At 41.5% G+C, this 26,797-nt stretch overlaps 1 protein-coding gene across 3 annotated transcripts; it reads left to right on the forward strand.

Annotated features, from left to right (window-relative positions):
- IRF7 (interferon regulatory factor 7) lies at positions 1–25,906 on the forward strand. 3 transcript variants are annotated; one of them, XM_054972192.1, is made up of 12 exons: positions 1–173; positions 1,849–1,975; positions 6,822–6,984; positions 8,367–8,562; positions 11,643–11,734; positions 12,838–12,889; positions 17,093–17,239; positions 17,951–18,163; positions 19,743–19,961; positions 22,756–23,142; positions 24,494–24,612; positions 25,164–25,906. In XM_054972192.1, exons 2-12 carry the CDS (start codon positions 1,953–1,955, stop codon positions 25,299–25,301), a joined length of 1,749 nt encoding a protein of 582 aa, XP_054828167.1. In that variant the 5' UTR covers positions 1–173; positions 1,849–1,952; the 3' UTR covers positions 25,302–25,906. The 3 variants fall into 3 exon arrangements, with proteins under 3 accessions (XP_054828167.1, XP_054828169.1, XP_054828168.1); XM_054972194.1 differs by having other exon boundaries at positions 1,865–1,975; XM_054972193.1 differs by lacking the exon at positions 1–173 and adding an exon at positions 1,075–1,124.
- Positions 25,907–26,797: the final 891 nt, after the last annotated feature.

Consider the following 26,797-nt stretch of genomic DNA (forward strand, 5'->3'; position numbering starts at 1 on the left):
GAGGGGGGACCCCTCTCTTAACTTTGCAGCCGTCTGGAGGATGGTTGCTTCTGATTGGTTTGGGAAAATAAGCCTTAAACCATTACAAGCCAATGAGAGTGCTTGGCTGCCTACATAAGGTAGCTGCCGCGGTGCGAAAGTGTTGAAGTTTTGCCTTCTCTATCGGTGTTAAGGTAAGTCTCGCTTGGCAGTGATAGAGGCAACGGCGGTCGTCCCCCCGGCCCTTTTACAGAGAGAAGGGAGGAATCGGGGTAGTTGAGATGGAGCGAAGTAAAATAAAGATCCAGGATATGTACTGATGTAATATAATTTTCCTAACTTTCCTGATTATGTTAAGTACTGTGCGTTGAGTGAATGTTTGCGCGGTTTAGGTGGAATGCTAAGCTTTGGGTAGCTTGGGACCCTTACATCTGATCTGGAAGCGTGCAGTTATGCAAGGGGCGGTCTGTATTTATTCGAGAAAACCTGTTTGGAGGTCCTTGCTAGCTACTGCTCCGTCCTAGTACAGGGAATGGGTGCTAAAGATAAGCTTCGGCGCAAATTGAGTCCCGCGTGCGTATGTTACAGCTCGGTAAAGTCGGAATGCGGTAGTTCCCCGGTGGAGCAAAGCGTAGCCTCGTCTGCAGCGATCTCCGTCGCGTTAGTGGGGTTTACTTCCGAGCGAGCGCCAATAAGACAGCGCTGACATGACTTCCTAGACATCTGGGTTGCTTCTGCATTTTAAAAATTGGGGCTGATGTTTCGATCGAGGAATTATGAACGACTGACTGGAGAGTTACTGTGGCTAGATATGAAACTGAGGCTGTACAAGTTATAGTTCCTCTGTATTTCAGGAGCTAGACGCTAGACTTGTTGAGGCTTACAGTTTTTAAAAACACTATATTCTCAGTCGATTTGTAACTGATGCTTTGTAAATCTAAGTAGTTCTAGGCATGCCACTTTTCTGTCATGTTGTCTTCAAAAACTTTGCATAAAGATAGACACAACAAATTTTCTGGTCCAAGCACAAATACTGAATTTTTGGTTTCCTGTTTTCTGGAACTACTGCAGTAGTTGCAGCCTGCAAAATCCCGCCCTTCCTCTTCACTTGAATAAGAGAAACTTTTGCTACTGGTGCTCCAAGGGTTAGTATCTCTATTTTCCAAGCCACTATCCATCTATAATTGCAATGAGTCTTTTGCTGGAAGGGCTATCGGTTCTTCTCCCAGAAAGTGTGCCAATTCAAACCAGTGTGCTGTAGTTGTGGTCCTATCTCCATGCAGTGTTTTGAACATATGTGATCCAACAAATCTAGGTGCTTGATATGTTCAGGCATGCAGAATTTTTTTAAAAGGTGGGCTTTTATTTGATAAGCATCTCTCCTACTGGATTACCTGTAGGACTGTGCATGAGTAAGACTGTACATAAGTATCTTCTGTGACTGCAGAAGATCTACATGTCAGTGCACAGATAATGTGATCAGCCTTGCCTGCAAAGTAGATAGTCCCAGTGGTTTTTTTTATTGGATCTCACATATGGTTAAAACGAAATGGGCATATTTTATAACACTCTTTGGGGGCAGGGTGGGTCATAAATTGCACTTTCTCTGCATGGTTTCACCAACTGCAAGCTATGAACATTGCAGAACCAAACCCTGGACTACCTGTATGACCTTGGCTTGATTTCTATTACAGGAGGTAGCTCTAATGGCCCAATAAAAATGCCTACTGCTATGGGCCATACTAGTAGAAGATGATCAATATACTATGCGTGCCACTTAATGGTGCAGCCATACTACAGTAATTATGTTCTGCTGTCCTAAAAGAGCACCATCATCCAAATTTGCTAAAATCATTTAACCTTTCTCAGTTTCTCTGTTCTATAGACTTTCTGCTTGAGAGTGTTTCGCTCTTGTGCAAGAGGACATCTGGAAGTGTACACAGTCCATCATTTTTCAAGTTTCATAAGGCACAATGTCTGCATCAGCAAATGAAAGGTGAGTGCTCCTGTTTTTTAGAACAGGGATGGTGAAAGGTGAGAGTCTGTGCGCATACTTCTGTGCAACGTTTGTTGCAACTTTACCAGTTGTGGCTTGTTTGTGTACTTCATGAATTTATTTCATAAAGTCCTGCTCTTTTCTGGTTTGGAACACCTAAGAACCTTTTTTAAAAAAAAGATATATTGTATTAGTAACAGAAGCCGCTGCAGTCACACGTTGGAGGCTGCCAAAGAATTGTCTCAAACAACACTGAGCTCCCAGTAAAGGTTCTATCACCACACCATCCAAAATTCTTTCAATATAATTCAAAATACATACAAGTCAAGTGCAGACAGAAAACATTAACAATCAATCAACAGTATTCAAAAATGCATATATGTATATAAATATATACATCAAGCCGATACAGACAAGTAAAGGAAAACAAGTACATGGGTGTTCAATCCAGACAAAAGTTCATTCTTCAATAAAGTCAAAAAGTCAAGTCCACTTTCTAAGATTGTCCACTGAAGTGCAAAACTTCCTTGAAATCAGTGAGGTAGAGTGCACTGGAGGTGATTCCCTGGGCACATATATGAATCAGTCTTCAAGCTGTAAAGTGTTTCTTCAACTATAGCTCTGCCTCATGAACATGCCCTACAGACTGGCCACATCTGTTTCACACTATCTGTGCTTTCTCAAGGGCAAATAATTATCCTGGACCCAAGATATATAATCAATAAACACATCTATACAATGTATAATGAAATTAACAAGCAATACATAAACTACTTATCACTTACAATCTTCCTGCTTTCCTAATTCAACCACCCAATTGGCTCATTCTTTTTTTTTTAAAGAATTTTTATTGGATTAGAAACATATAATAACAATTATAATCACATTCTTTAATTTTTTTTCTAATTCTAACCCCCTCCCTTTCCCCCCCCCCTTTTTATTGACTTCCAACAGTTTTCCAACCCCCTATCCACTTTCCCTCTACTCCTTCATATTTATTTTATTTGTTTATTATAATATACTTTCAGATTCTTCTAAGCACTATTTCCACTTCCTTTCACATATAAATTGTCATATAAATTGTCATATAAATAAAATCCTCTTAATCTATCTTCTTCATTAAAACTACTAATAATATTCATTTTGATAACCTGTGTTTTATCTTACTCCTTCTATTCTCTTCAATATGGGACAAACAATTTGCCCCCCTTTATACATCAATTCCAATACTTCTATACACATACATATTATACACACTTATTGTCATTTGCTTAGGCTTCTGTTCTATATGTTGTTCTTTATCTATACATATACCATAAGTCTAACAATTAGACCTATCTTTGAATTTACGTATGTATGTATATATTCACTCTATGTTATACGGTTATCTTTCCAAAAAATATAGATTAGTTAATTTCTATCCCATTAATTCTCATAGTATCAACGCTATTTCTACTTAATATAATACTTAAAAATCATATAAAGTTGCTTAGAATTTTTCCATTAACTCTCCACCCCCTCGGTATAGTCACTTCTCTCCTCCTGTGTACCTCAATAATTTTCAAACTGCCACAGTTCTCCTCCCACCTCCCATTTTTTCACCAAATATTGTTTCAGCTTTCCCCAGTCCGTGTTAAACTGCCCTGGATCAAGGTCTCTCAGTTTTCTTGTCATTTTGTCCATCTCCGCCATGTACAGCAATTTGTAAATCCAGTCCTCAGTAGTTGGCACTTCTTGTACTTTCCACTTCTGCGCATACAAAAGTCTGGCTGCTGCCGTCATATAGAATATCAATGTCCTATGTTGTGCTGGGATGTCTTCCATTCCCAAGTTCAGTAGCAGGAGTTCTGGGTTCTTGTTAACTTGAAATTGTAAAATCTCACTCATTACTCTTATTATTTCCCCCCAGTACTGCCTAGCTACCTCGCAAGTCCACCACATATGATACATTGATCCCTCATGTTTTTTACATTTCCAGCATTTATTAGACATATTCGAGTTCCCTAGCGCAATCTTCTTTGGCGTCAGATACCAACGGTAAATCATTTTGTAAATATTCTCTTTAATATTGGTACATGTCGTGATTTTCAATGTATGTTTCCACAAGTATTCCCACGCCTCCATTGTTATTTCTTTGTTAAAGTTTATAGCCCACTTCACCATTTGCACTTTGACTGTCTCATCTTCAGTATACCATTTTAACAACACTTTGTAGACCTTAGAAATTTCCTTTTGGTCTTCTTGTAAAATTACTTTCTCTAATTCTGAGTCTTCCATCCTTATCCCTCCCTTCGCACAGTCTGAGTAATAAAGATCTCTAACTTGTCTATATTGAAACCAATCGTAGTTTGGAGACATCTCTTGTTGCGTTCTTATTCTTATTTTAAAGGATTCTATTTGAGTTATCTCCTTATACGTTAAACACTGTTGTTCATTATCGACCGTTCTTGGATCTATTACTTCATATGGAACCACCCAGGAGGGAATTCCTTCTTGTAAGTATTCTTTGTACTTCCAAATTGTGAAGAGGCTTCTCCGAATATAGTGATGCAGGAACATAGAATCTGCTTTTACTTTATCATACCATAGGTATGCATGCCATCCAAATAATTTTTTGTATCCCTCTAAGGCCAGCAGTTTGCGATTTTTCAATGTGATCCAATCCTTCAACCATACCAGACAGATTGCATCATAATAAAGTCTCAGGTTGGGCAGTTGCATTCCCCCTCTTTCTTTTGCATCCTGTAACACTTTCATTTTCACTCGAGGCTTCCTGCCTGCCCACACAAACTCTGATATTTTCCTCTGCCATTTATCAAATTGCTTGGAGTCCCTAATGATTGGTATCGTCTGTAACAGAAACATAACTCTTGGTAACACGTTCATCTTAATTACTGCAATTCTTCCCAACCATGACAAGTTCAGCCTATTCCATTTGATCAAATCATGCTCTATTTGAGTCCATAATTTCTCATAGTTATTCTTAAATAGATCTATATTTTTTGCAGTCAATTCAATTCCCAAGTACTTCACCTTACTTGTTACCTCACAGTCTGTTATTTCCGTTAATAACTGTTGCTTTTGTTTAATCATATTCTTACATAAAATCTTTGATTTCTTTTTGTTTACATAGAAACCTGCCAAGTCTCCAAACTCTTTTATTTTTTCTATTACCTTAGGCATGTTTTCAATTGGATCTTCCACAATTAACATTATATCATCTGCAAACGCTCTGACCTTATAGGAAAAGTCTTTTATCTTTATACCACGGATTGCATTATCTTCTCTAATCTGCATCATCAAAATTTCAAGAACCAAAATAAACAACAATGGGGATAGCGGGCAACCTTGTCTTGTACCCTTTCCAATAATCAGTTTTTTAGTCAGCTCGTCATTCACCACAATTGCTGCACTCTGGTCTCTATAAATTTCTCTCACTGCTCTTATGAACCTTTCCCCCATTTGTAGCTGTTCCATGGTGGCAAACATAAAGTCCCAATTGGCTCATTCTGACGGAAACTGTCTCCGTGCAGGGGCAAGGCATCAATCTGGCTTGGCCAGACAGTTGTAGAATACTGAATATGGGTACTTAAATTATGTGCTGTCAGACAGATGATAGTAGTATGAGGATGGTGCAGCTACATAGTTCTGTTGTTTTTTGGCAAATTAATAAAATCTACACTATAAACTTGTATCTTGTAAACAGGATATTAAATCCTGTGCCTGCAATCCAAGAGCTTAAGGAAAAGACTGCTAGTTTGTAGTGGAATTTGCAGTGAGTACAAGGTTGTTTCCCTGTGATCTTTCTTCAGTTCATGTTAGAATTACCTGGAACATGTGCTTTCCTCTGTACAGAGGAGAAATAAACTCATACAATCCTGAGGCGAGAATATACAGCATGGCTCCCCATCATGGTGCTTGCTGACACTTTTCCTGCCACCTGCCAAAAGTTTTTAGAAAGCAGGCAGGGCTTCTGATTGGCCATTGGAAACTTGATTGGTTGTGCAGATTTTTAGAAACATTGCTTTGGCAGGAGCTGCCACCACAGCACAAGCCTCTTCACTATGTAACTGCAGGTAAGCAGGGACTGCCATTTTGTAGTTCTGCCTCCTGCAGGAGCCGTTATGTGGCAGCTTTTGTTGCTGTACCCACCAAGGTGTATCAGAATTCCAGAGGTGCCTGCAAGCTAAAAAGGTTGAGGACCCCAGGACCAGTTGAACCCTGTATCCCTGGGGCAGAGGTTGCCTACAGGGAATATCTCACTCTTTTGAGACATTTTGAGGAATATGGTGATGAAAGTAAGATCTAGTGTCATCAGACGTCACTGTTGTATTGAAACTAAATAGTATCTCCTGTCTTCAAAATGTCATGCACTGTAAAGAGAAATCACATAACCATAATTCTGCAATGCTGTAATAACACAAAATATAATGATGTTGTCACTTCTCTAAACCTTGTACAAGATCCTCCTCTAATTGGATGTCCTTTCCCTGACTTTGTGGTGATACTAAAATAAACAGGTAACTCCGATTAATGTTCAGGCTGCACTTCAAATGGCAAAATCCACATCTCCAGCTATAAAAGCCACCAGTTCAGTGACCCACTTCAGCTGCAGTCTGACTCATGGATCTGTATTATACCTGAACTGCCAAAATATTAATTTTTGAAGTTGTTATGGATGCTGAAGTCTCTTGTTGTGAGATCTTTATTTTGTCAGAAGTATGCCATAATTGATTTATAAGATACTGTACGTGTGCTGTTGCACCTCCAGTGTCTTTGATATTTAGGGTTTGTTGAAGTGGTTCTTAGCCTCCCATTCCTCAGAAGATAAATATTGTCATTGCAGGGGCCCTCAAAAGCTCCGTTTCTTTGACTGGCTGGTTAATCAGATCGACAGTAGAGCATATGAGGGCTTATACTGGCTGGATGAGAAGCGCACAACCTTTCGTATCCCTTGGAAACATAATTCAAGAAAGAATCTTGTGGCAGATGATTACAAGATTTTCCAGGTATGACTTCTTTTCACTAGGAATGGCTTATGTGCCCTTGCCATGCTCAAAACGCATTCTTTGATATATGTGCAAAGCTCTTACGTGGGGTAACATGAAAAGTAACATGCCCTTAATCATCCTGGAGCTGCCTGGTAGGAATGCAGGCTTCACATGGACCAAGATGTCTTATTGTCCTGCTGTGCAGATAGACACCAGCTAAGCTAAGCAGACAATAGTGGGCTGTCTGGGACAGGCAGCAAGGGAAACTAATTTTATCCCATATGCATTTTTGAATATTTACAGGCAAAACCATACCAAAGGATGAATATGTAAACTTGTATGGTCTGTTTTTGAGAGGAGTAATTGATAGATCTGGGCTAACAAATACTCAGGTCTGGTTATTCTTTAAAATTGGTTTAATGGGCATATAAAGGATTGTGATCTCCTTAGCAATTCAGTTAAAAATGTCTTATCTGGAAAAAAGTCAGACACTGGGAATCTTTGTACCCTATCCTTGGTAAAAGCTGATCACATGTGGAAAATGTATCATGATCTATGCAGCCCTTACATTTATTAAACTCTCAAAAAAGAAGAAATCCAGTTCATCAAGTTCTTTTAAAACTGAGATCAAATAAAACTAACTATGGGGACATAATAATAATTTCCCATACTACAAGTATAAATGTACTTTTTATTGCAGGTCACTTCTTAAATTTCATTCAAGCAGTTGCTATTTAATGGATTAAGCAAAGCTAATTCTGAAATGATATACCAAAATACTCTAGAATATGAAAGAAATCCCATTCTATCTAGTCTGAAGCTTTCTCAGCACTTAAGAGATCATTGCTTTGCATTTTTCCACCTAAGAGTCTCATTAATATTTATTACTTTCTTAATATTAGCAATGTTCTCCTACTTTTAATACTCTTATTTTCCACTCAAAATATTCATACTGGAGACGGTAAGGGCCCAGGGTTTTATCTAATTTAGATTTATTTTATGTTGAACTTCTGTTGTTGCAATAGGTCTAACCAAGTAATTTACATCTAAAAGTCTGGGTACAGTAAACTTCTGAAGGAAATACTCAATATGTAAACTCTATTCTGACATATGCAATTCTTCCAAATTATTTAGTGATGTGATGTTTTCTTTAAATAGGAAACTTCATTTATTGTTATCCCATGAGATTAAATTCTTTTTATGCAACATGCCTTAATTGTTCTGCATTGTCTTAATCTGTTTATTAAAAAAGAGATGATCTTGATAAGCTTGAGACATTTCTTTTATCAATGAAGCTTTCCTAGCTATAGCTAACATCTGGCATATTTTAGTAGATCCCATTTGTATTTATTTCACCAACTATTTAATCCTCTCTTATTGTTTTGTTTCTCCAATGGAAGGAGTGGGCTGCTGTTGGAGGAAAATATGAAGAAGGTTCATCAAACCCATCCAAATGGAAAACCAACTTCCGCTGTGCCTTGAAGAGTACAAACCGGTTTGAGTTACTGAGTTCCATGCAAGACCCTGATCCTCATCATGTGTATAAAATCATCCCATTCAACACAGTAACAGAAGCCACCCCCCCTGTTGATACAAGTAAGGGCAACAGGGGTGCAGGGAACGGATGTACAAGAGTAGTCTTCGGTTCTTGTTTAGTGGAGCTTGCTTAGTTTTTTCTGGAAACATGAGAAGGAGCTGTGAGAGAAGCCTAGACATGGAATATTGTTTCATGCTGACGTGCACAATGCTCCAAACTGCTTTTGCAAAACTACTTTTGTTGCTTTGGGGGCATTTAATATTCTAAAGAAGAGATGTATCCTTTCATACCAAACTTTGGCTGTCAACAACCTTTGTAATGTTCTATGGGCATTCATAGGTTAGATCTTGTACTTGTGAAGAAGAGACTGTACACTGATCAAATGATCAAATATTGTTCATATTTTGTTGAGGCTTTGTAGGTCTTGGAGTATGTTTCCATCTCCCTTTAAGGATTTGTGGAATGGCTCATTGTCTTTCTCCTGTCCTTTTGGTTAAGTGGTGAGGGATTGTGGCATGTAGTTGGACCATTAAAAATGAAAGATGCTATCACAGGGCCACCGTGCATGCTATGTTGAAAATCCTTGAAGACGTATTCTGATGCTTGATTCTAAAAGACAGCCATGGGGACGGGGCGAGTGGAATCTGGTTGAAAGAGCTGTATGTCAGGGAACAAGTTCTTGTGCTGTCTTCCTTATTGGAACTGTAGCTTGCCCACAATTGGCCCCCATAGAGGTGCCTAGTGGAAGTACTCTCGGTCAGAAAAAGGGGAAAGGATTACCCATACCCTCTTTTCCAACATATCCCCAATCTGAATGTGCCCTCCCTTTAACTGTTTTAAAGATTTTTTTCAAAAATCAATCTATTTGTTAATCTTTATGGTATGATGTAGGTGGATTGTGAGACAACTGCAAAATGTAGTTCAAGCCCATGCAAACATTTCAATTAAATTAAAAACATAGATATAATTATTTGTAGAACAGTTATAACAGCAGGTTTAGTTCTTTAAATCCGGTTTGAAAAGCTTGAGAAAGATGTTATAAGTTCAGTAATTATTAGTAGTAGATTTAATTCTTTAAACTTTTTTTAAACCAGAGTTTTAAGTTTTCAGATTTTGAAAAGTAAATAGGCTTTTGATCTAGGTTTTAAACTAGGAAATATTGTATATTTTGAGCAGCAGTCCTCAAGAACAAGTCCTAATTCATACATGCAGGGAAATGAGGTCGTAGAATGGATTGCACTACTAGTTGCCCAAGTTGACTTCAGGTGCAGTATTCTGGAGAGGGAGGACTACTGAAAGCCACCAGGGCCACAGGTGAAGAATCCTGCTGGCCCCCCTGCACCATATGACAGAAAAATCACATCTTGCCTCTCTCCAGGGCCCCCAGAACTTTATACTCCCCTTGTTACCGGGATGGGTCTCCTTGCAAGTTGGGGAAATTAGCAAACAAAGATATAACTCTGCAAGAGACAGCAACTAGTGAGACCCTCCACCAATTTTTATGGGGTCCTCTCCCCGAGGAAACTGATGAGATGGGTGTTTTCCAAACAAAGAATATTTTTATTTAAAGGGAAAACTCAAAACAGGAAGAGGCAACTCACAAGCACATAAGATTCCTAGGAAAGTAGTGAAAATGGGAATAGATTTCAGGTTTTGGGGGGTGATAATTACCTATCAGAGGAGTAGAGTAGTCCACGGAGGAAGAAGGTTTCAGTTGGCCAGCATTCTCACCCAGAGAGGCTCAGATAGGGATTCTGAGGGCACAGCACTTGGATCCGAGTGTGTACAAATTGACTGGGGCAAAGCCAGAATATTTATAACGCAAAATAGATCCTGAGGCTGGAGTGTGACTTCAGCCAGTAAGACAAAAACCTTAATGGTTGTCTGCTGGGACGGACAAAGGCTTGAGTACCTTGATTGGCAGGGCTGGGGTGTGACAAAAAGTTAGATTGCCTGCCCCTGGTGCCTTAATTAAACATTCTCCAGAACTGGCTGATGAATTTAGAATTTTTTGATTAAATGTTCCCAGGAAGAACTTAAATTTACCAGAGCTGGTTGATGGTCTTTGTTTACTGGATAGGGTATTAGCTGGGGTTGTGATCAATGGGGACAAAAGAGATTAGAACATCTGAGGAGAATGTCTCACACGCGCCTTTCTTGTCAGGGATAGCATGTCTGCAGCTTGGGAGGGCAGGAACTAATCACGCCCAGTCACTCTGCTTGTACTCGCATTCCATTCATGTTTTACTCTCCCAGGCAGGAGCCGGCAATGCTTTGCTCAGCTGGGTGGCTTGCTAATGCGGTTTGAAGCACATTAGATTCAGTGCCTTATGATTTTATATCATAAGCAGTTATTAAAACATCGGAGGCTAGATGAACTGCTCCCGCTCTCACACATCCCTGCTCTCCTCCTTCTGTCCTTTACACAATAAAACGTTACGCCTACCTGAAGAGGCCAGAAAAATTTCCACTCTCTTGGCTTTCTACAAACTGTGCAAAAATGAATTATGCAAGAGGGTTTTTAACTATGGAAATAGGTCTGTCCTGTAAGAAATGGATCAGACAGATGTCTTGGTAAAGGGGCAGGGCCTATAAACTACACTACTGAGTACTGTCTGTGTGGATATGCTCCTACGGAGGGTTTTTGCATCAGTTAATAAGTACATATTAAATTACTTACGTTTTGGTTTTGTAATGTTTTCATAATGTTTCCATATCTATGTTTGGTTCTATGCTTGTTTTCAAATTTCTGCAATCCATATACCATTGGTTTTGTTCGATGTACCAGCTGTTAATTATATTGATGTGTACTGTGTAAGCCACCTTGAGTCTCAGCAAGAAAGGCAGACTAGAAATAACATAATTAAATATTAATAGCATCTGTAAAACAAAAAAGCAGAACTCTTCCTCCAATAAGATATGATTGTAAGACTGTCACTGGCATAAGAGGGGAGCTATCTCAGAGCCAGAGCCAGGCTCTGTGGGTCCATGGTGAGCATCAGAAAGTGGAGAAACTTGGAATTAATGTTGGTGTTTCCAAACATAGGAATAATTAATCTGCACATGAAACAATGTATTTGTGTGTATGTGTAAAACATTTTTTCTCTGTCATAACTCTGGGTTTCCCCCCTCCTTCAAGACAATGGGAGTAACCCTGATGATGATCCATTGCGTATCAGCCCCCACAGTGAAGGACTTCCAGCTCTTTCCCAGCCTACACCTCTCATACAGGTACAAAACAGGACAGAAAGGGATTGTGAGGCTTGAGCTCATTACTACTGCTATTGGTGTAATCATGACAGAACTAAAGAGGAAATGCAGTGGCTCTGGGCAAACATGACAAGTCACGTTTGCAAAGAAGTTCCAGTTGGGCATCTTCCTTTGTATAAGAGTCGTAAGAGTCATTCAGCACCTTCAAGAAGTGATTGTCATGTTGTTCACCATGAGGCAAGAAAGATGCCTCAGGAGTAAAACACGGACAACGTTCTATGCCTAGGCTGTGGTTCCCTGCAGCCACACAAAGAGCTGTGGGGAATGGCTGTTAAAAAATAAAGGAAGCCCAAACAGCCTCAGAATGCCTCTGCACAGGAGGGAGGTTTTGCCCCTGTTTTTCTGTTCCGCGTGAAATATTCTGTGCGTGTGCAGCAGTAAAAATGGGGGGAAACTCCCCTCGTGCTATTGTGACATGGGGAAATGGCTTGAGGGGGAAGGGAGGAGCCTGTCCTTCCACTGCAGAGGCATTCTGAGGCCATTTGGGCTCGCCTTTATTTTTTAGTTATTCCCCACAGCTGCTGTGTGGCTGCAGGGAACCCAAGCTGGGTCTGGGGAGCCCAGACCCAATTCTTTAAAACCTGCATGTATAGCTTGATCCTTGGACTGACTGTTCAAACAGCCATAGATTTAAGACAATTGTCACATGTGTGTTCATAATGAGGTAAACTAACAGAGTTGCTTTAAGCTTTGTGTGTAAAAATTCCCACTAACATGTATGAAGTGCAAAAGACTTAAACTGTATATGAAAAAAAACATTCCCAAAATGGAATGAAAACTTCCTTTCATTTCATGTTAAGAAATTTGGAAGCTTCAAAGTAGCTTGTCTTTGTTCTATATTACCTGAATTATTGTGGCTTAAACTATGAGTTCAGAAGTTTCTGTACTGCAGGTGTTCAAAGAGTGTATTGCTCAAAAACGGTGTAAAGCACATACTGCTCACATACAGCTGCATACATGCTAGAATGATGTGATCTAAAGATGCTGAGAACATTGTGTAACAATGCTTTTTCTGCCTATCTCAGTAATGCATATTGAACCAATATACTCTTTTGTTCTTACAGCAGGGGATAGAAGTTACTTTTGGAACTTTGTCACTGGGAAATCTAGGCCCAGGTAAGCTGCTGAAAGTTTTGTGTACTTGACATTAGTGGTGGCAGAATATCAACAAACTTGTACAGAAGCATAGAACACCTGTATGTAGCCATGTTGATTCACTGGGAGCAGGGGGCATCTGCTAATTATAAGCTTGTGCTTGTCACTATTGTAATAATCTACTATTATAAGCCACTTTGAACCACAACAAAAGATGGGGTAAAAATGTTTTAATAAATTGGTTGATCTTGTATTACTGTTGCGTCAGAACTTTATCGATGGACCAACATGGCTACTTAATAATTTTTGTATGTTTGGGGAAATATCCTATTTCCTGTCCTAGAAAGGGAATCAACAGCCAGAAGGGGATAATCTTCTGATGGTATTTGGTTTATGAAAGTTGCATGTCCTCCAAAGGAACTCGGTTTGGCTTCTGTTTAGTTGCCACCTAATATATCACTTAGGTTATACTTCAGTTTTGTGACTATAAGGACTACCAAATTTTCTGTGGGACAAAAAAAGAGTTCATAATCTCTGTTTTGGGGCATTGGTTATTTTTTTTTATTATTATTAACTACATTAACTAACAATACAAAGGAAAAGAAGGGAAACAAGGGAAGGAAAGAGAAAAAAAAACCCAAACAACAACATATAACATCTACACTACACAGAATGCTTTCCCTTCATACTGCCATTATTAAAAACTAAAGCTTTGTATAATATTGATGGAGTGGTCGACCTTACAAAATGCAAATTACAATTCAAATTCAAATTAAGTTTTCCTCCCCCTCCTGGGTCCCGGACGCAGTTCTCTCTGAGCAACTGCAGCCGCAGTGCTCGTTTCCTCCCCCCGCCCCTCAGACTTCTTGTTTTCTTCTTGCTTGGTGTCTCGCTGGAATTCCGGATTTTTATCCTCAAAATCCCTTAGTTGATCTTCTGATAATATCTTGTAAGCTTGATCTTTGTAACTAAACCAGATGCCTTCAGGAAATAACCACTTGTACTTTATTCCACGTTCCCTCAGAAGAGCTGCAAGCTTTTTATACTTAAAACGTCTTTTCCGAACTAAAAATGGGACGTCCTTCAGTATCTTGACCTTGTTACCCAAAAAGTCCAGATCCGCATTGTATGAGTTGTATAGGATGATGTCTCGGATCCTTTTAGATGAGAAATCGATGATGATCTCGCGAGGCAGCTGACGCTTCGTTGCATATTTTGAAGAAGCCCTACGGACCTCCAAAATGGCACTTTTAACCTCTTCTTTAGTTGTCTTCGCGGGTGTCGCCAATAGTTCCGAGACCAAACCCCATAAATCCTCATTTTCCTCCTCTTTCACATTCTGGAGGCGCAAAATTGTTTGTGTTCGTTCCACTTGTAGCCCGATCGGCTGGTTCTCCACCAGCTTTAACTCTTTATTCGTAGCCTTCACGAGTGACGCACTTTCCTGAGCAGACTTCTCTGCCCCCCCCCCCCGCTGCTTCCTTAATGGTTTTCACTTCGCTCTCAATTAAGCCCACCCTTTGATCTGTTTCGTTCAGCTTGTCAACAAAGGGTTTTATGGCTTCGGTAACCGACCTCCGCACCAGTTCTTCGAGCGACTTTCCCTTCCCCTGCAGGGCAGCCGAGATTGACTTGCCCAGGGCGGGACTGTTTTTTCGCTGCCATTTTAGGTGGGGGGGGGACCGCCAGCCAAATTCTGAGACTCAGCGAGGGGGAAGAACTAGCCTTCTTAGCTTCAGATCCCACCACTCCTTCGCGTGCGCTTGTAATAACAGAAGGGATTCGCTTACTTGCAGGCTTCCGCCTAGTTCTGCTCTTTGCCGTTTTCCATGGCCCGGCAGCACACGAGGCGCCGCGCACGTCTGCCGGCCTCCATAGGGACAAACGGGCAATTTACCCCCCGCATAGGTTTTCGGGGGGCTCTTCCCGCAGCGTCCCGGACCCTGCCTCCCTCACTGGGAGTCCTGGGGGCTAATCTTCGCAGATCAGCCGCCCGGTCAGAGTGCTCGGGCGCTTCCTCCCGGACCTGCGGAGAGGAGCGTCCGACATGGCCGAGAAAACGAAACCGAATCTTGGGGCATTGGTTATTGATGCAGCTGCATGTGTTGCCAACCTCCCAGAAAGTTAGCACCAGTAGGGAACATGCATTCTGAACTAGGTGAACTCAGAATCGTGAGTCCTTAATTTTTGGTTTTCTGCATGAAAAAGATGGAAGAGGGAATGGTCAAGCAGACACATATGAACCAACAAGGGCAACCACTTGGGTAGCACCAGTTGTGCATTGGTAGTTACAAACAACCTAGAAAAAGTGGATAAGAATTTACGGATTTTATATTATTCTTATTAATCTTGTCAGAAACTTAGATTTACTACTTCGTGTCCATTTGAGTGAGATTAGTTTTCCAGTATTTTGTAACATACTTTCAGAACATAATCATTTCATTCTTTTGAGCAAACTATAGTCTGTTTAGTTAGAAGGGGAGGAGCCATGACTCAGTGGTAAAGTATCTGCTTGTCATGTGAGAAGTCTCAGGTTCAATCTCCAGTCTTAAAAAGATCAGGTAGTAGGTGATAGGAAAAACCTCTGCCTGGAATCCTGTGGAGCCACTGCTAGTCTTATTGGATAATACTGCTGTTGATCAGACAAGAGTCTGATTTAATATAAGGTAGCTTTATGTGTGTGCATGTGTGCTTTTGTTCAAACATAGTAAAGCATTTTCTTCTTAGTTTGGCTTGTGATTTAAAAGTTTCTGAAAGCAACTGATACTGGGGAATAGGGATGCACTTTGAACCTGAGATTGAGATCCCTATTAATAATCACATACTTTATCAAGTTTTGAATGCTCACCTTTAGTGAAAGAATTTTGAAAGACTTCAGGAGTAGGACTGGTGCAGCACCCATGCTAATTGCTTTCTGAGCCCATGCATATTTCAGTTGTTCAAATGTATTGTTATCTATGTTGGAAGTTTAGATTCCCCAGTATTTGGTGCTCTTTGATGCAGAGCAGCAGCAGACAGAAGTGTGGCATAGATGAACCCAACAAAGACGGAGGTCCTGTACTTGAGTCTCGGGGGACTGGGTTCAGGACTCTGGCTCCCGGCCCTCGATGGGGCACTGCTTGTGCCAGTTCCGAGGGTCAGGAGCCTGGGGGTGATCCTGGATGCCTCCCTGAAAATGGAGGCACAGGTTGCAGTGGTTGTCAGGTCTTTTTTCTACCTGCAGCAGACCAAGCAACTTGTCCCCTACCTGTCTACCTGTGACTTAACTACAGTGATCCAGGCAACAGTCATCTCTAGGTTAGATTACTGTAACTCGTTCTACGCGTGCCTACCCTTGAGCCTGACCTGGAGATTGCAGCTGGTACAAAATGCAGCGGCGCGCATCATTATGAAAGCACCAAATAGGGCGCATATTACACCAATACTGCATGAGCTGCATTGGTTGCCAGTGGAGTACCAGATCAGGTTCAAGGTCCTGGTATTGACCTATAAGGCCTTGTGCGGACTGGGGCCAGCGTACTTGAAGGACCATCTCTCCCCGTATATCCTCTGGAGGACCCTCTGATCAGGCGAAAAAAAATGTTAATCGGTCCCTGGCCCCAAGGAGGCCCGCCTCGCCTCGACTAGAGCCAGAGCTTTCTCAGTCCTGGCTCCTGCCTGGCGGAATGCTCTGTCTACTGAGACCAGGGCCCGGCAGGATTTACTATCTTTCTGCCGGGCCTGTAAGATAGAGTTGTTCCGCCAGGCTCATAGCTGTTGGGCCTCCTCTGGCTGGAGGATGCAACATCTACCCTCCTCCCTGTGAAAGCTGCCCACCACTGTTTATTTTTCAGCTGCTGTTACTGTGCTGCTATATCTAGTTGTACTGCTGTATTGCCTGTTAACAGTTGTATTGCTGCCGCCAGGCAAAGAGTACTGCTATTTTTATATGATGTTTTAATATTTTAATATGGAACATTTTAAAATGATTTTAAGGTTGTTATTTGCCCTGAACCCGCTTGCGGGGAGGGCGGAATACAAATATGAAATAAATAAATAAATGACATAAATCAGCCCAGCACCTGTGCAATGTGATGTTCGGTGAGCGTGCTGAGTGTCACACTGACATGTCCTCTGTTTGATACAGCCCAACAGCTTGAGAAAGTGTTTGTCTCTTGCGGAGTGAGTGTACCTGAAAGGTGGCACAATAACTGTCTTATCTGCAAATGTATGTGTATTCTACAGTGCAGAATGGAAATGTAACTGCAAACTGCTGCCCATACAATGGTGATACACTCAGATGGATTATTCAGCAAGCCAACCTGAAACAAAGTGAAGTTCAGCTGGTCTCATGGAGCCCTGCCCAAGTTGAAAACACTGATAATCCTTTTGGTAGGTTGAATTCAAAATCTTCATGTGCCTACCCCTTCTGTGCCTCAGTACCAAAACTGTTCTCTTATAAACAACTGCTTCACAATTGCTACTTTAAATTACTCATGCAGTTTTATTATATGGGTTTGCAGCCACAGTTATATGTATTGAATCTATCCATACAAGTAAACGAGTGTGGCCCATCAATCTTAAAATATACAAATCATTTTGCACCATGCAGCTGCCCGAAACACAAGAAGCTATGAAATATACTAAAGTATGAAATATACTAAATGGCGTACTTAGTTCAGAGTTCAAAGGGACTTCCATATCTTTTTTCCATATCTTCCATATCTTTTTTTCTCAATCGTATGGAACTTGTTCCTTTTTAAAATGTTTCTTCTTCTTTTGCATGGTCTGTTCTAGCACAAGGTAAAGAGTGGGTGATCAAATGGATAAGGACTAGAGCAAAACAATTCAGGCCCCAAGCAACTAGACCTAGTCTAAATGCCCAGGTAGAAGGTGGAGGGGAGAGAGTTTGTGTGGAGGGGAGTAAGGAGGTGGATCCTTTACATGCTACTTTTATCGAATGTAATATTTAAGAGGGCATTCCTTTCTGATACTTCGTTTGGTTGTCCTTTTTTTGTTCTATCTTTAATAGAATCTAGTATATTTTGAGAGTTTTTTCTTGCTATTGACTTTTTCTCCCCCCCCCCCGCCCCACCCTGAAAGCTGCATGTGGACAAGACTATTGTCAAACAACTCTGCATGTTGACCAAAATGGCTGCCTGCCACTAGGAAATGGAGTGCTGAATTCCCCTGTGGAAAATAGCTGTTATGAACCCATGTCCGTACCAAGTGTGAATTCCCAAACATTGGCTACACTTCCATTGCAGTACATTCAACAAAATACACATCGTGGCCCAGATCAATTTAATAATGTTGGTGAGTAATGCTGTCTGACCTTTTTATTTTTGTTTGACTATAGGGGTGAGAATTATGGGGGTGTAAAATAGTAAGTGTCATCCACAATGTATGGCAACCCATCAAGGGGTTTTTAAGACAAGAGATGAGTAGAAGTGGGTTGCCATTGCCTCCCTCTATGTAGCAATCCTAGACTTCCTTGGTGGTCTCCTATCCAAGTACTAACCATGGCTCACCCTATTTAGTTTCCAAGCTCTAACAAGCTTAGGCTAGTCTGTGCTATTCAGGCTGCTGTGAACACTTGTACATGGTAGCTATCAATAGTATAATTCACATGGAGCTCAAAAGTTCCAAGGGGAAGTTGCGCAGTATGTACTAGACAATTATTTAATATTTTAGTGTGAAACAGATATGGATTTCTCTTTTTGTATGGAGCTTAGAGCTGTACTTGTTGCAATGTAAGGTAGTCAAAGCTATAATAACTATGCAGAAAATGAGAATTGACAGGGAGCTCAGCCCACTGGAAGGAGTGAAGCTATACTGCCTTGGCTCTAAGCTGAGAGAAGGAGCTTGGTACTCCAAGATGATTCTACTGAGGAAGAGTGCAGTGCTATACTGGGGCTATTTAAGGCCATTGTCAGCTTTGTATTGGCAGAATTCTCCCTCTTCTTTGGACTTTCTGGCATATAGCAGGAGGCCCAAAAAGAAACACACCACAGTTCATTATGATATCTGTAGTCAAGGGACCATTGAAAGGACATTTGTTTAATACTAAAATGTCTTCCCTTTTCCACTTGTGTTTATTCTCCAAAACATACATATGATTTAAAATTTCTTTATGTATAGTATTGTATCTATTTAAAATATAAAGTTCAGGGGACTGGAGTGGGTCCAGCCTGGCATTTCCATGAGTAGGAAACCTTTTACCCACAGAGCATAACTTCCTTACCTTTCCTCTCCTGCTGCCTGAAATGCTTCCAAAATGCAGCATATGGGAGGGCAAGTGTGTGTGTGTGTGTGTGTGTGTGTGTGAGAGAGAGAGAGAGGGGGGGGGGTTAGTTGGGTTCTGCAGGCAGAATTCCTTCCACCCATGGAAGCACTAAGCTGATTCAAGGTACCCTGACAAAGAAATGCCTAACCAGCCTCATTTCCTTTTGGATAACAAATAAGCATAGCTCAGTTTTAAGCGATCCATGCTGCCAGGCTCTTTCCAGCCTTGTACATCCAGTTGAAAGGACCTCAGGTAACATGGGACTACCCCAGGCACACAGCATGGGCTGCTACATAACTGAGTTGTTACAACTTCTTTTCTAAAGAGATTCAATGTATCTGCAGTGATCACTGGAGGGTATTGGTCACTAGGCTAGCACTGTAATTAATGGCCATGTTTCAGCTGAGCCTGCTGAAATAAAATGCGGTGAAATCAAATTCTGGTAGCCCAATCACATCACTGATCCTTCCTTCCTTCCATCCATCCAGAGACGGGGGGGTTGCAAGACAGGCATTGCACTCCTCACTTTGCCCAGTGTGGTTAAAGGTCAGAGTAATAGTTATAGCTACACTGCGTCACAGTATTTAAGATGTTCCTGCTCTGTATTAGGGGAAACACCACACAATAACAACTGCTTCATCCAAAGTGTTTTTGTGAATGAGGAGCCTCGGGGAGATGCCATGATGATGATCAATGCAGTTGGTAATGACTATCAAATGCCAGCAAACCAGCAAGCCACAGCAGAGCAGAACCTGCTTGTGCCTCCAGCTGTCCTTTGTCCAGCAGAACAAACCCTTCTCAACTCTGCTCCATTGCTGAACAATCCAGGTCAGTGATTCCTTCCTTATTTGAAATGTGGGCTTATGAGGGCAGCCTGACATGTGCAGCAGTCTGGATTGAGCACAGCTGGGGCTAAGGAAGAAATGTTGCTTGTGCTCTTTCATGACTGAACAGAACCAGCTTGGTAGCTGTTTGTAAGGGCCTAGGCACTGCCTGTCTTCTGTCTTAAAGGAAATGTGCACTCTCCCAGTTCATGGTGGGGTGGCTATAGATAAGAGACATTAAATGGCAAACATTTAAGGTGACTGTTATCCCAAATGACTATACCTGATGAGACACTGAGGTCTGCAGCCATAAGGTACCCAAGCCTGATCAGAGAGGAACGCTAGGGGAGGGGGGCTTAATGCCATCTCTGGTGCTATTCTGTTGATCTTAAATCCCACCCCCACCAGCTCATCTGGGTAAGAACAAACGGGGGGCATACAGGTACTTGTGTGTGGTGTTTGCTTCAGGCAAAATGGCAGCTGTGCAATGGGTTGGGGAGGACATTTGATCATGATAAAGGCATCAGGAGTAAAAATAAACTTCTCTACAGCTGGAAAGGGTGGGGTGGGGAGAGAGCAGGCAATCCAATCATGGGCCTTCCAGGATCTTTCCTTGTTTTGGCCCCTATCCTCCTGACAGTAACTGTTGATCTAGATGGCACTTTCCAGTTCGGCTGTTGAGCGTTGGAAAGGATACTGGCTGTAGAAGAGGTTTCAGTTCTTCTGTGTGTACTTTGCTGGTCAGGCAAATCAGTGTGCACTCACACAGAGCCCCTAACCTTGTTTGTGGCTGCATGGGGCACAGGAACAGTCTCTCTCTAGCTTGAAGAACTGGGTGTGGTGATTGCTGACAAGCATTTCAGTTCAGCTGCCGTGCCTTCACTGAATGGAGACAAACTCCTATCTTCCACTGTCCAGCAGCTTTTGTAGCTGGAAGCCTCCTTTTTAGGTGTCTGTTTATTAATTTTTGTTAAAGCCTTGGTTGCTAACGAGATTATAGCTGCCCGGGCTTTTTTTCAGCAGGAACTTGGTGGAACGGAGTTCTGGCACCGCTTGAAAATGGTCACATGGCTGATGGCCCCGCCCCCTGATCTCCAGACAGAGGGGAGTTTAGATTGCCCTCCATGCAGTGGCGCGGAGGGCAATCTAAACTCCCCTCTATCAGGAGGCGGGGACACCAGCCATGTGACCATTTTTGTCAAGGGCGATTTAAACTTTAAAAAACTCCCCCCTTGTTCCAGCTGACCCGAAGTGACATCATTGTGTGGTCCTGGGTTCCATCACTGAGTTCCACCACCTCTTTTCCCAGAAAAAAGCCCTGATAGCTGCTAATGTGGAATGTGGTAACTCCCAGTTTGTACCCTCACTGTTGTGATAAAAATTGTTCCTGGGGGGGGGGGGGGTTTGCCTTAAGGCCTGATCACACAGGCCTTTGTGTCCATTATGGGTCCTGTCAAGAAATGCCCTTTGGGAGTTTCATGCTCATAATCTAATTCCCAAGTGTACATGGGCCCAGTTTGGACTGGGATTGTGAGGAAGGTGAGCTTAAACCTGGTGCTGGTAGAAAGTGCTGTCAAGTCATAGCTGACTTATGGTGAACCCTGCTGGCATTTCAAGGTGACCTCTGCTGGGGTTTCCAAGAGACTAACAGGTTTGCCATTGCCTGCCTCTACATAGCAACCCTGGTCTTCTGTGGAGGTCTCCCATCCAATTAACAACCAAGGCCAACCTTGCTTAGCTTCCACCTACACATGTACAAATGACAATATTTTTCATACCTAAAAGGTCTCCAAGAAGCTGTTGTCTGCCCTGTTGGTATACTGATGGACTACATGTAGGCTTCTCCAACTAGACAAATAGTGGCGCTCTAAAGTTGTTCCAGGTCAGGGAAAATGTTGGGGGTGGGAAGGCTTAATCCGTGTGTTCCATGGTCCCAATTCATTGCACTGTACACAAGCCAGGGAATTCAGTTCCAAGCACTCACAGCTGGGATTTTACGGAACCCTGGTCTTCCACAGGACATCATCAGGGTTCTGCGAGAAAGCCACTGAATTCAACATTTGTGCAAAAATAAACAAGCCCAGATATCATACTGAAAGTAAACCTTATCTTGACTTTGGATGTGAACTTTGTTTGAATGTTTAAGTAAACTGCATTTTGATTTGATATTTGAAAAGAAACAGGTAATACAAAAAAGACAGAAAAGTTCTTCCCTTTTTTCTTATGATGTAAGCCAACATTTATATATCAGCTCTTTACAAATAAATTTTCTTGACAATAACTTAGCATGCATTGCTCTCCCTGCCAACAACTTTTCCTGACCTGTAAATGTTTTCATATGTAGAGGTTTCTCAGGATTTGAACTATTAATTTAGGGGGTTCTTCCATATAAAAAGTTCGGGAGACCCTGCTCTATAGCATCTCTGGGGAACACAAGAATTTTGTAATGTGTGGTTAGGCCTGATCTAAAGGGTGTAGATTTTTAAAAAGAACCTTCCGTTTAGATCCAGACCCAGAATATAGCGAAATTTATTAAACTTGTCTTGTCCTCTCAGCTTTAGTCTGGCCACAGATTTGGTTTCAGTGTTTGGAATTTTATAAATATTCCACTTCATTTGCCTATAGCCACCCATCAGTGTGTGCTCCCTTCCCATACTATGCATTCTGCTTTCTCCAACATGCAATGTCTAGGTGGCCTGCCACCTTTATCAGTTTGAACTCAGTGGTGATCTGCTTCGTCCCACTTGCTTCTTTCAAGTTAGACTTTACAAGAATAAGTGCATCCTTATTTCTTGCAGGAGCCATCACCTCTCATCTAGATGTCTCCATCTATTACCGTGGGAGGTTACTACATGAAACTGAAATGACAGCGAACAGCTGCATGTTTACTTACAACAAGCATCACCACTGTGGCCCTGCTTTGGGCAACCCCCAGATAGTCCAGTTTCCAAACCCAGAGGAACTTCCTGATCGGAAGCAAGTGAAGCATACCTTGATCCTGCTGCAGAATGCAGGCTTGGTGCTGTATGAAAAGAACCATAAAATCTGTGTGAAACGACTGGATAAATGTAAAGTCTACTGGGCATTCTCTAAACAGCTGGATAACATAGCTCAGCATTCACAATTCAAATGTTTGCTACGGGAAACAGAAACTGAGATATTTGACTACAAACAATTTTTTCAAGGTGATTCTCTAGAAAGGTGGTCTTCTTGCATGCTTACCAGATTTTGCACAGAATTCTTTTGTTTAGAAATACTGGTTATGGGGCTTATCCTTTTTGCCACTGCTTGCCATACAGAACATCTGGGGAAACATTTGCAGGGAAATCTTGGCATGTGTCAAAACACTGTTCATTTTGTTTGTTTACTTACTGGGGCAGATCCTACAACTCCACTGATCAAAATTTGATTTTTATTTTGAAAAAATACTTCTGACTCATTTTTCCTATTGGCTTAAGTTTAAAGCCGTCCTCACATCTAAGGAGCCTTTTGTCAAAATTAAGTGGCTCCTATTGGAGGAAGGTTACCCAAAGGATGGCTAGATCCATCCCACTGTGTTTATATTCTGCTGTTCTTCCACCATAGAACCCAGGAAGCTTACATAGGGTCCCTGGAAGGCCCCATATCCAGCCACTGATTGTACTAAAAGCTGTTTAGATTCAGCAGTGTTGCTGTGTCATGCATCTTCTAGCCCTGTTCAGGGACACCACAGCCCAGAACCATGCCAGAAAAGATCCCTTGTAATTATCATATTATACAGTTTTAGAAGTGCTTCATACAGAAGTATGATGCAGTCGATAGACTGGCAAACAGTGGTTCCTCAAATTTTCAGCCAGCCCAGGTCCTGTAGTCTTGGTGCTTATTCCCGATTTAGCTGTGTTAGCTGGGAACTGGATCAGGTGCAGAAATTATAGTGCTAAGAATCTGTACTTCCTTTGTTCTTGATTGGCTTGTCTGCTTCCAAAGCAGAGTGAAGTTCAGAATAACAGATTAAATTCTTCCATGGATCAAAAAAAGCATTCACCAAAAAAACTCAGTGAAACATGCTACCTCAAATGATTTCCTTGATTGATGTATTTTTAAAATTATTATCCCAAACCCAGTTTATAGAAAGTTGCAGGATTTTTAAGGAGCTATCAGATTTCTTCCAGGAAGTCTATTCTGTAGTTGTGGAGCTAAATCTGAAAATTCCTGCTCTCCACAAATCCCCACAGTGTTTCCCAGTGCACTCAAACTCTCTTCTACATTATAGTAGCCACCTCATGGCCACGCTGTATGAACTTGGACAAGTGTCATTTAATAATGCATGCTAGAAAAGAAATTGGTGTATGGCACAATAATTACAAATTGGCACTTAAACTTAAGTCTATATTTGCTGAAATTGGCCTACAATATAAATATGTAAAAACCTATATTGATTAGAATATACAGTCTGTTCTCTTCTGAATCTTATTCTGCATTAACATATAGCACTAAGAGTGTGCCAGAGTCTCAAATAACACTTTTAGTCCTAAGATACTTATATATTTCCACCAGAACTAAAGGATTTCCATGAAAATCGAAGATCAACCTCTCCTGACTACACTATCTATCTGTGCTTTGGGCAGTGCTTCTCTGCTGCTAGACCCAAGGAGTCTAAACTAATCTTGGTGAAGGTGAGAAAGAAGAGACCTCTTAAGGTTACAGTCCAAAGTGTGGTCTTTTGGTTGTGTGGCGGGTGGGGGGGGGGGGGTCAGTTAAATCATTTTTTAAACTCTTGGAAAGGCTGCCACTTTCCATACTAAAAGATGGCTGTTAAGTGTAAAGAAGCTGTAGATCCAGCCGTGGATGATGGCAGAGGGTTGCTTGAGGAATAGAGAGAGAGCTATGAGTTCTGAATGTAAAAATCTAGGGGAACTGCTTCATGAACATGCCACATTACAGACTCTAAAGTGCTTTGATACTGGCTTGAAGGTTCTTTATGGCTTGAAGGTTCTTTATTCTCATGAATGGGCTCTGCACCTGCACAGAGGGAAACAGTCTGAAGCATCAGTGAGTCACACTGATGAACCCACTACTGATGGCCTTCTGCTCTCTGGAAACACTATCTTTTGTTTCCAATCACAGACGTCCTTGCCTGTACATATACAACGTTGTATTGTAGAGGACAGATGCTTGGGGTATGTGCAAGTGCATAAACTTAAACTGACTTCTTTGTGTTTTGCAGTTGGTGCCAAAGTTCTGTAGAGAGTGGCATGAATATGTGCTGAGGGAAGGATCCTCATCTTTGAGCAGTGACAACATGAGCCTACAAATTTCCTACAGTCTGATGGATATGATAGAACAATATCTTATGGACAACTGAGGAAGCACCTTGGATACTTTGTTCCTGGTTGGCAACTTAACTTGTACAGTTCAGGGAGGGGATTGAGAGAGTACAATAAACCCCCACATTATCTGTTATCAATGTTATATTGCCCTGCCTAGTTTGTACCACTTGAAGAGTCTGGAAGTTCATGGGCTGTGGGATGCAGCTGAAAAGGGCATTCCATATACTGAGTTCTCTCCCATAACATACAGAAACACCCCATTGTGTGACATTACTGGGAGCATCTCCATCTCTGCCTTCAGGATGTGGTGGACTCCTTAACAGGATCAAGTCACGGGGTGTTCATATTATGGGGAAGGATATAGCAATATTGCTATAATGTATAACACACGTGCACACGTATATAAAGCATAATGTAGGTTCTGGCCTGCAGACCAGGGACAGTCCAGATGTTTGGGATATTGCCAATGCTATCTGAATAACAGATGTAGTTTTGTGCCTGCCAGCCCACCCTGAATGAGTCTCATCAGTTCTCTTAGGGAAGGCTTATGATCATAACCTTGTGTACTTTACCCTAGCAAAACTATTGTGGAAACTGTGTGCCTTACATAGCGTTTTTTAAAATTTGTTTTTGTTTTTCATTATTTTGTATGATTTGTTCCTGTGGGGTAATAGAAGCAAGGGTGCTGAACTTCTGCTTCTAGTCTGTAAAAACTTAACCTTCTTACCCTCCTGAAATCTAAGACAGTACATTTTCACACAATCAGCGCATCCAGGTTAGAAACTACATTTGCTTTTTTAAAAAGCCACTCCCACTATTGCCATGATCTCAGCAGGTGGCCTTGGGTAAACCACTCCTCTCAGGGTCAAGCTATACATGCAGGTGTGTAAAGAGTTGGGTCTGGGTTCCCTGCAGCTACTATGGGGAATGGCTGTTAAAAAATTAAGGAAAGCCCAAACGGCCTCAGAATCCTCCATAGGGGGAGGAGATGTTCTACCCTCAAGTTATTTTTTGTGTCAAAAGAGCAGGGGGGGAGGGTTTCCCCCTGTTTTTTTCTGCTCCACGTGGCGTATTCTGTGCATGTGGAGCAGTAAAAATGGGGGTGGAGGGAAATTTCCCCTGTGCTATTATGACACAGGGAAACACAAGCGTCTGAGGATGTTTGGGCTCTCCTTTATTTTTTTTACAGCCATTCCCCAAAGTTGCTATGTGGTCTGGGGAACCCAGACCCAACTCGTTAAAAACCTGCATGCCTAGCTTAATGTGCTAGACATGCACTGACTTTGTTCACTGTTCAGTGGGCATTGAACTAATCTGTCCAGAAAGGTGATATATTGTTATTATAATATTATTATAATAACACTGTTGTTATTATAATATTAAATGTCTTAGGAAAGCAAACATTGGTTGCTTTCATACATGCTGGATACTGCACTTTTAATGCTCTTTAGCGATCATTTGGAACTGGGTTTTCATGTGTGAAACAAACAATCCGCTTCCAAAGGATTGCGAAAGTACATTATTCAACATG

The sequence above is a fragment of the Eublepharis macularius genome, chromosome 2 (assembly GCF_028583425.1).
Source record: "Eublepharis macularius isolate TG4126 chromosome 2, MPM_Emac_v1.0, whole genome shotgun sequence".
Taxonomy (NCBI): Eukaryota; Metazoa; Chordata; class Lepidosauria; order Squamata; family Eublepharidae; genus Eublepharis; species Eublepharis macularius.

What these genes read in the sequence shown, in the direction of transcription:
- IRF7 (XM_054972192.1), top strand. Translation starts at nt 1,953, where the DNA reads ATGTCTGCATCAGCAAATGAAAG. An exon ending in CTACAAACAATTTTTTCAAG is followed by an intron (nt 23,143 to 24,493) that starts GTGATTCTCTAG and finishes TATTTCCACCAG; the next exon opens with AACTAAAGGATTTCCATGAA. An exon ending in CTAAACTAATCTTGGTGAAG is followed by an intron (nt 24,613 to 25,163) that starts GTGAGAAAGAAG and finishes TGTGTTTTGCAG; the next exon opens with TTGGTGCCAAAGTTCTGTAG.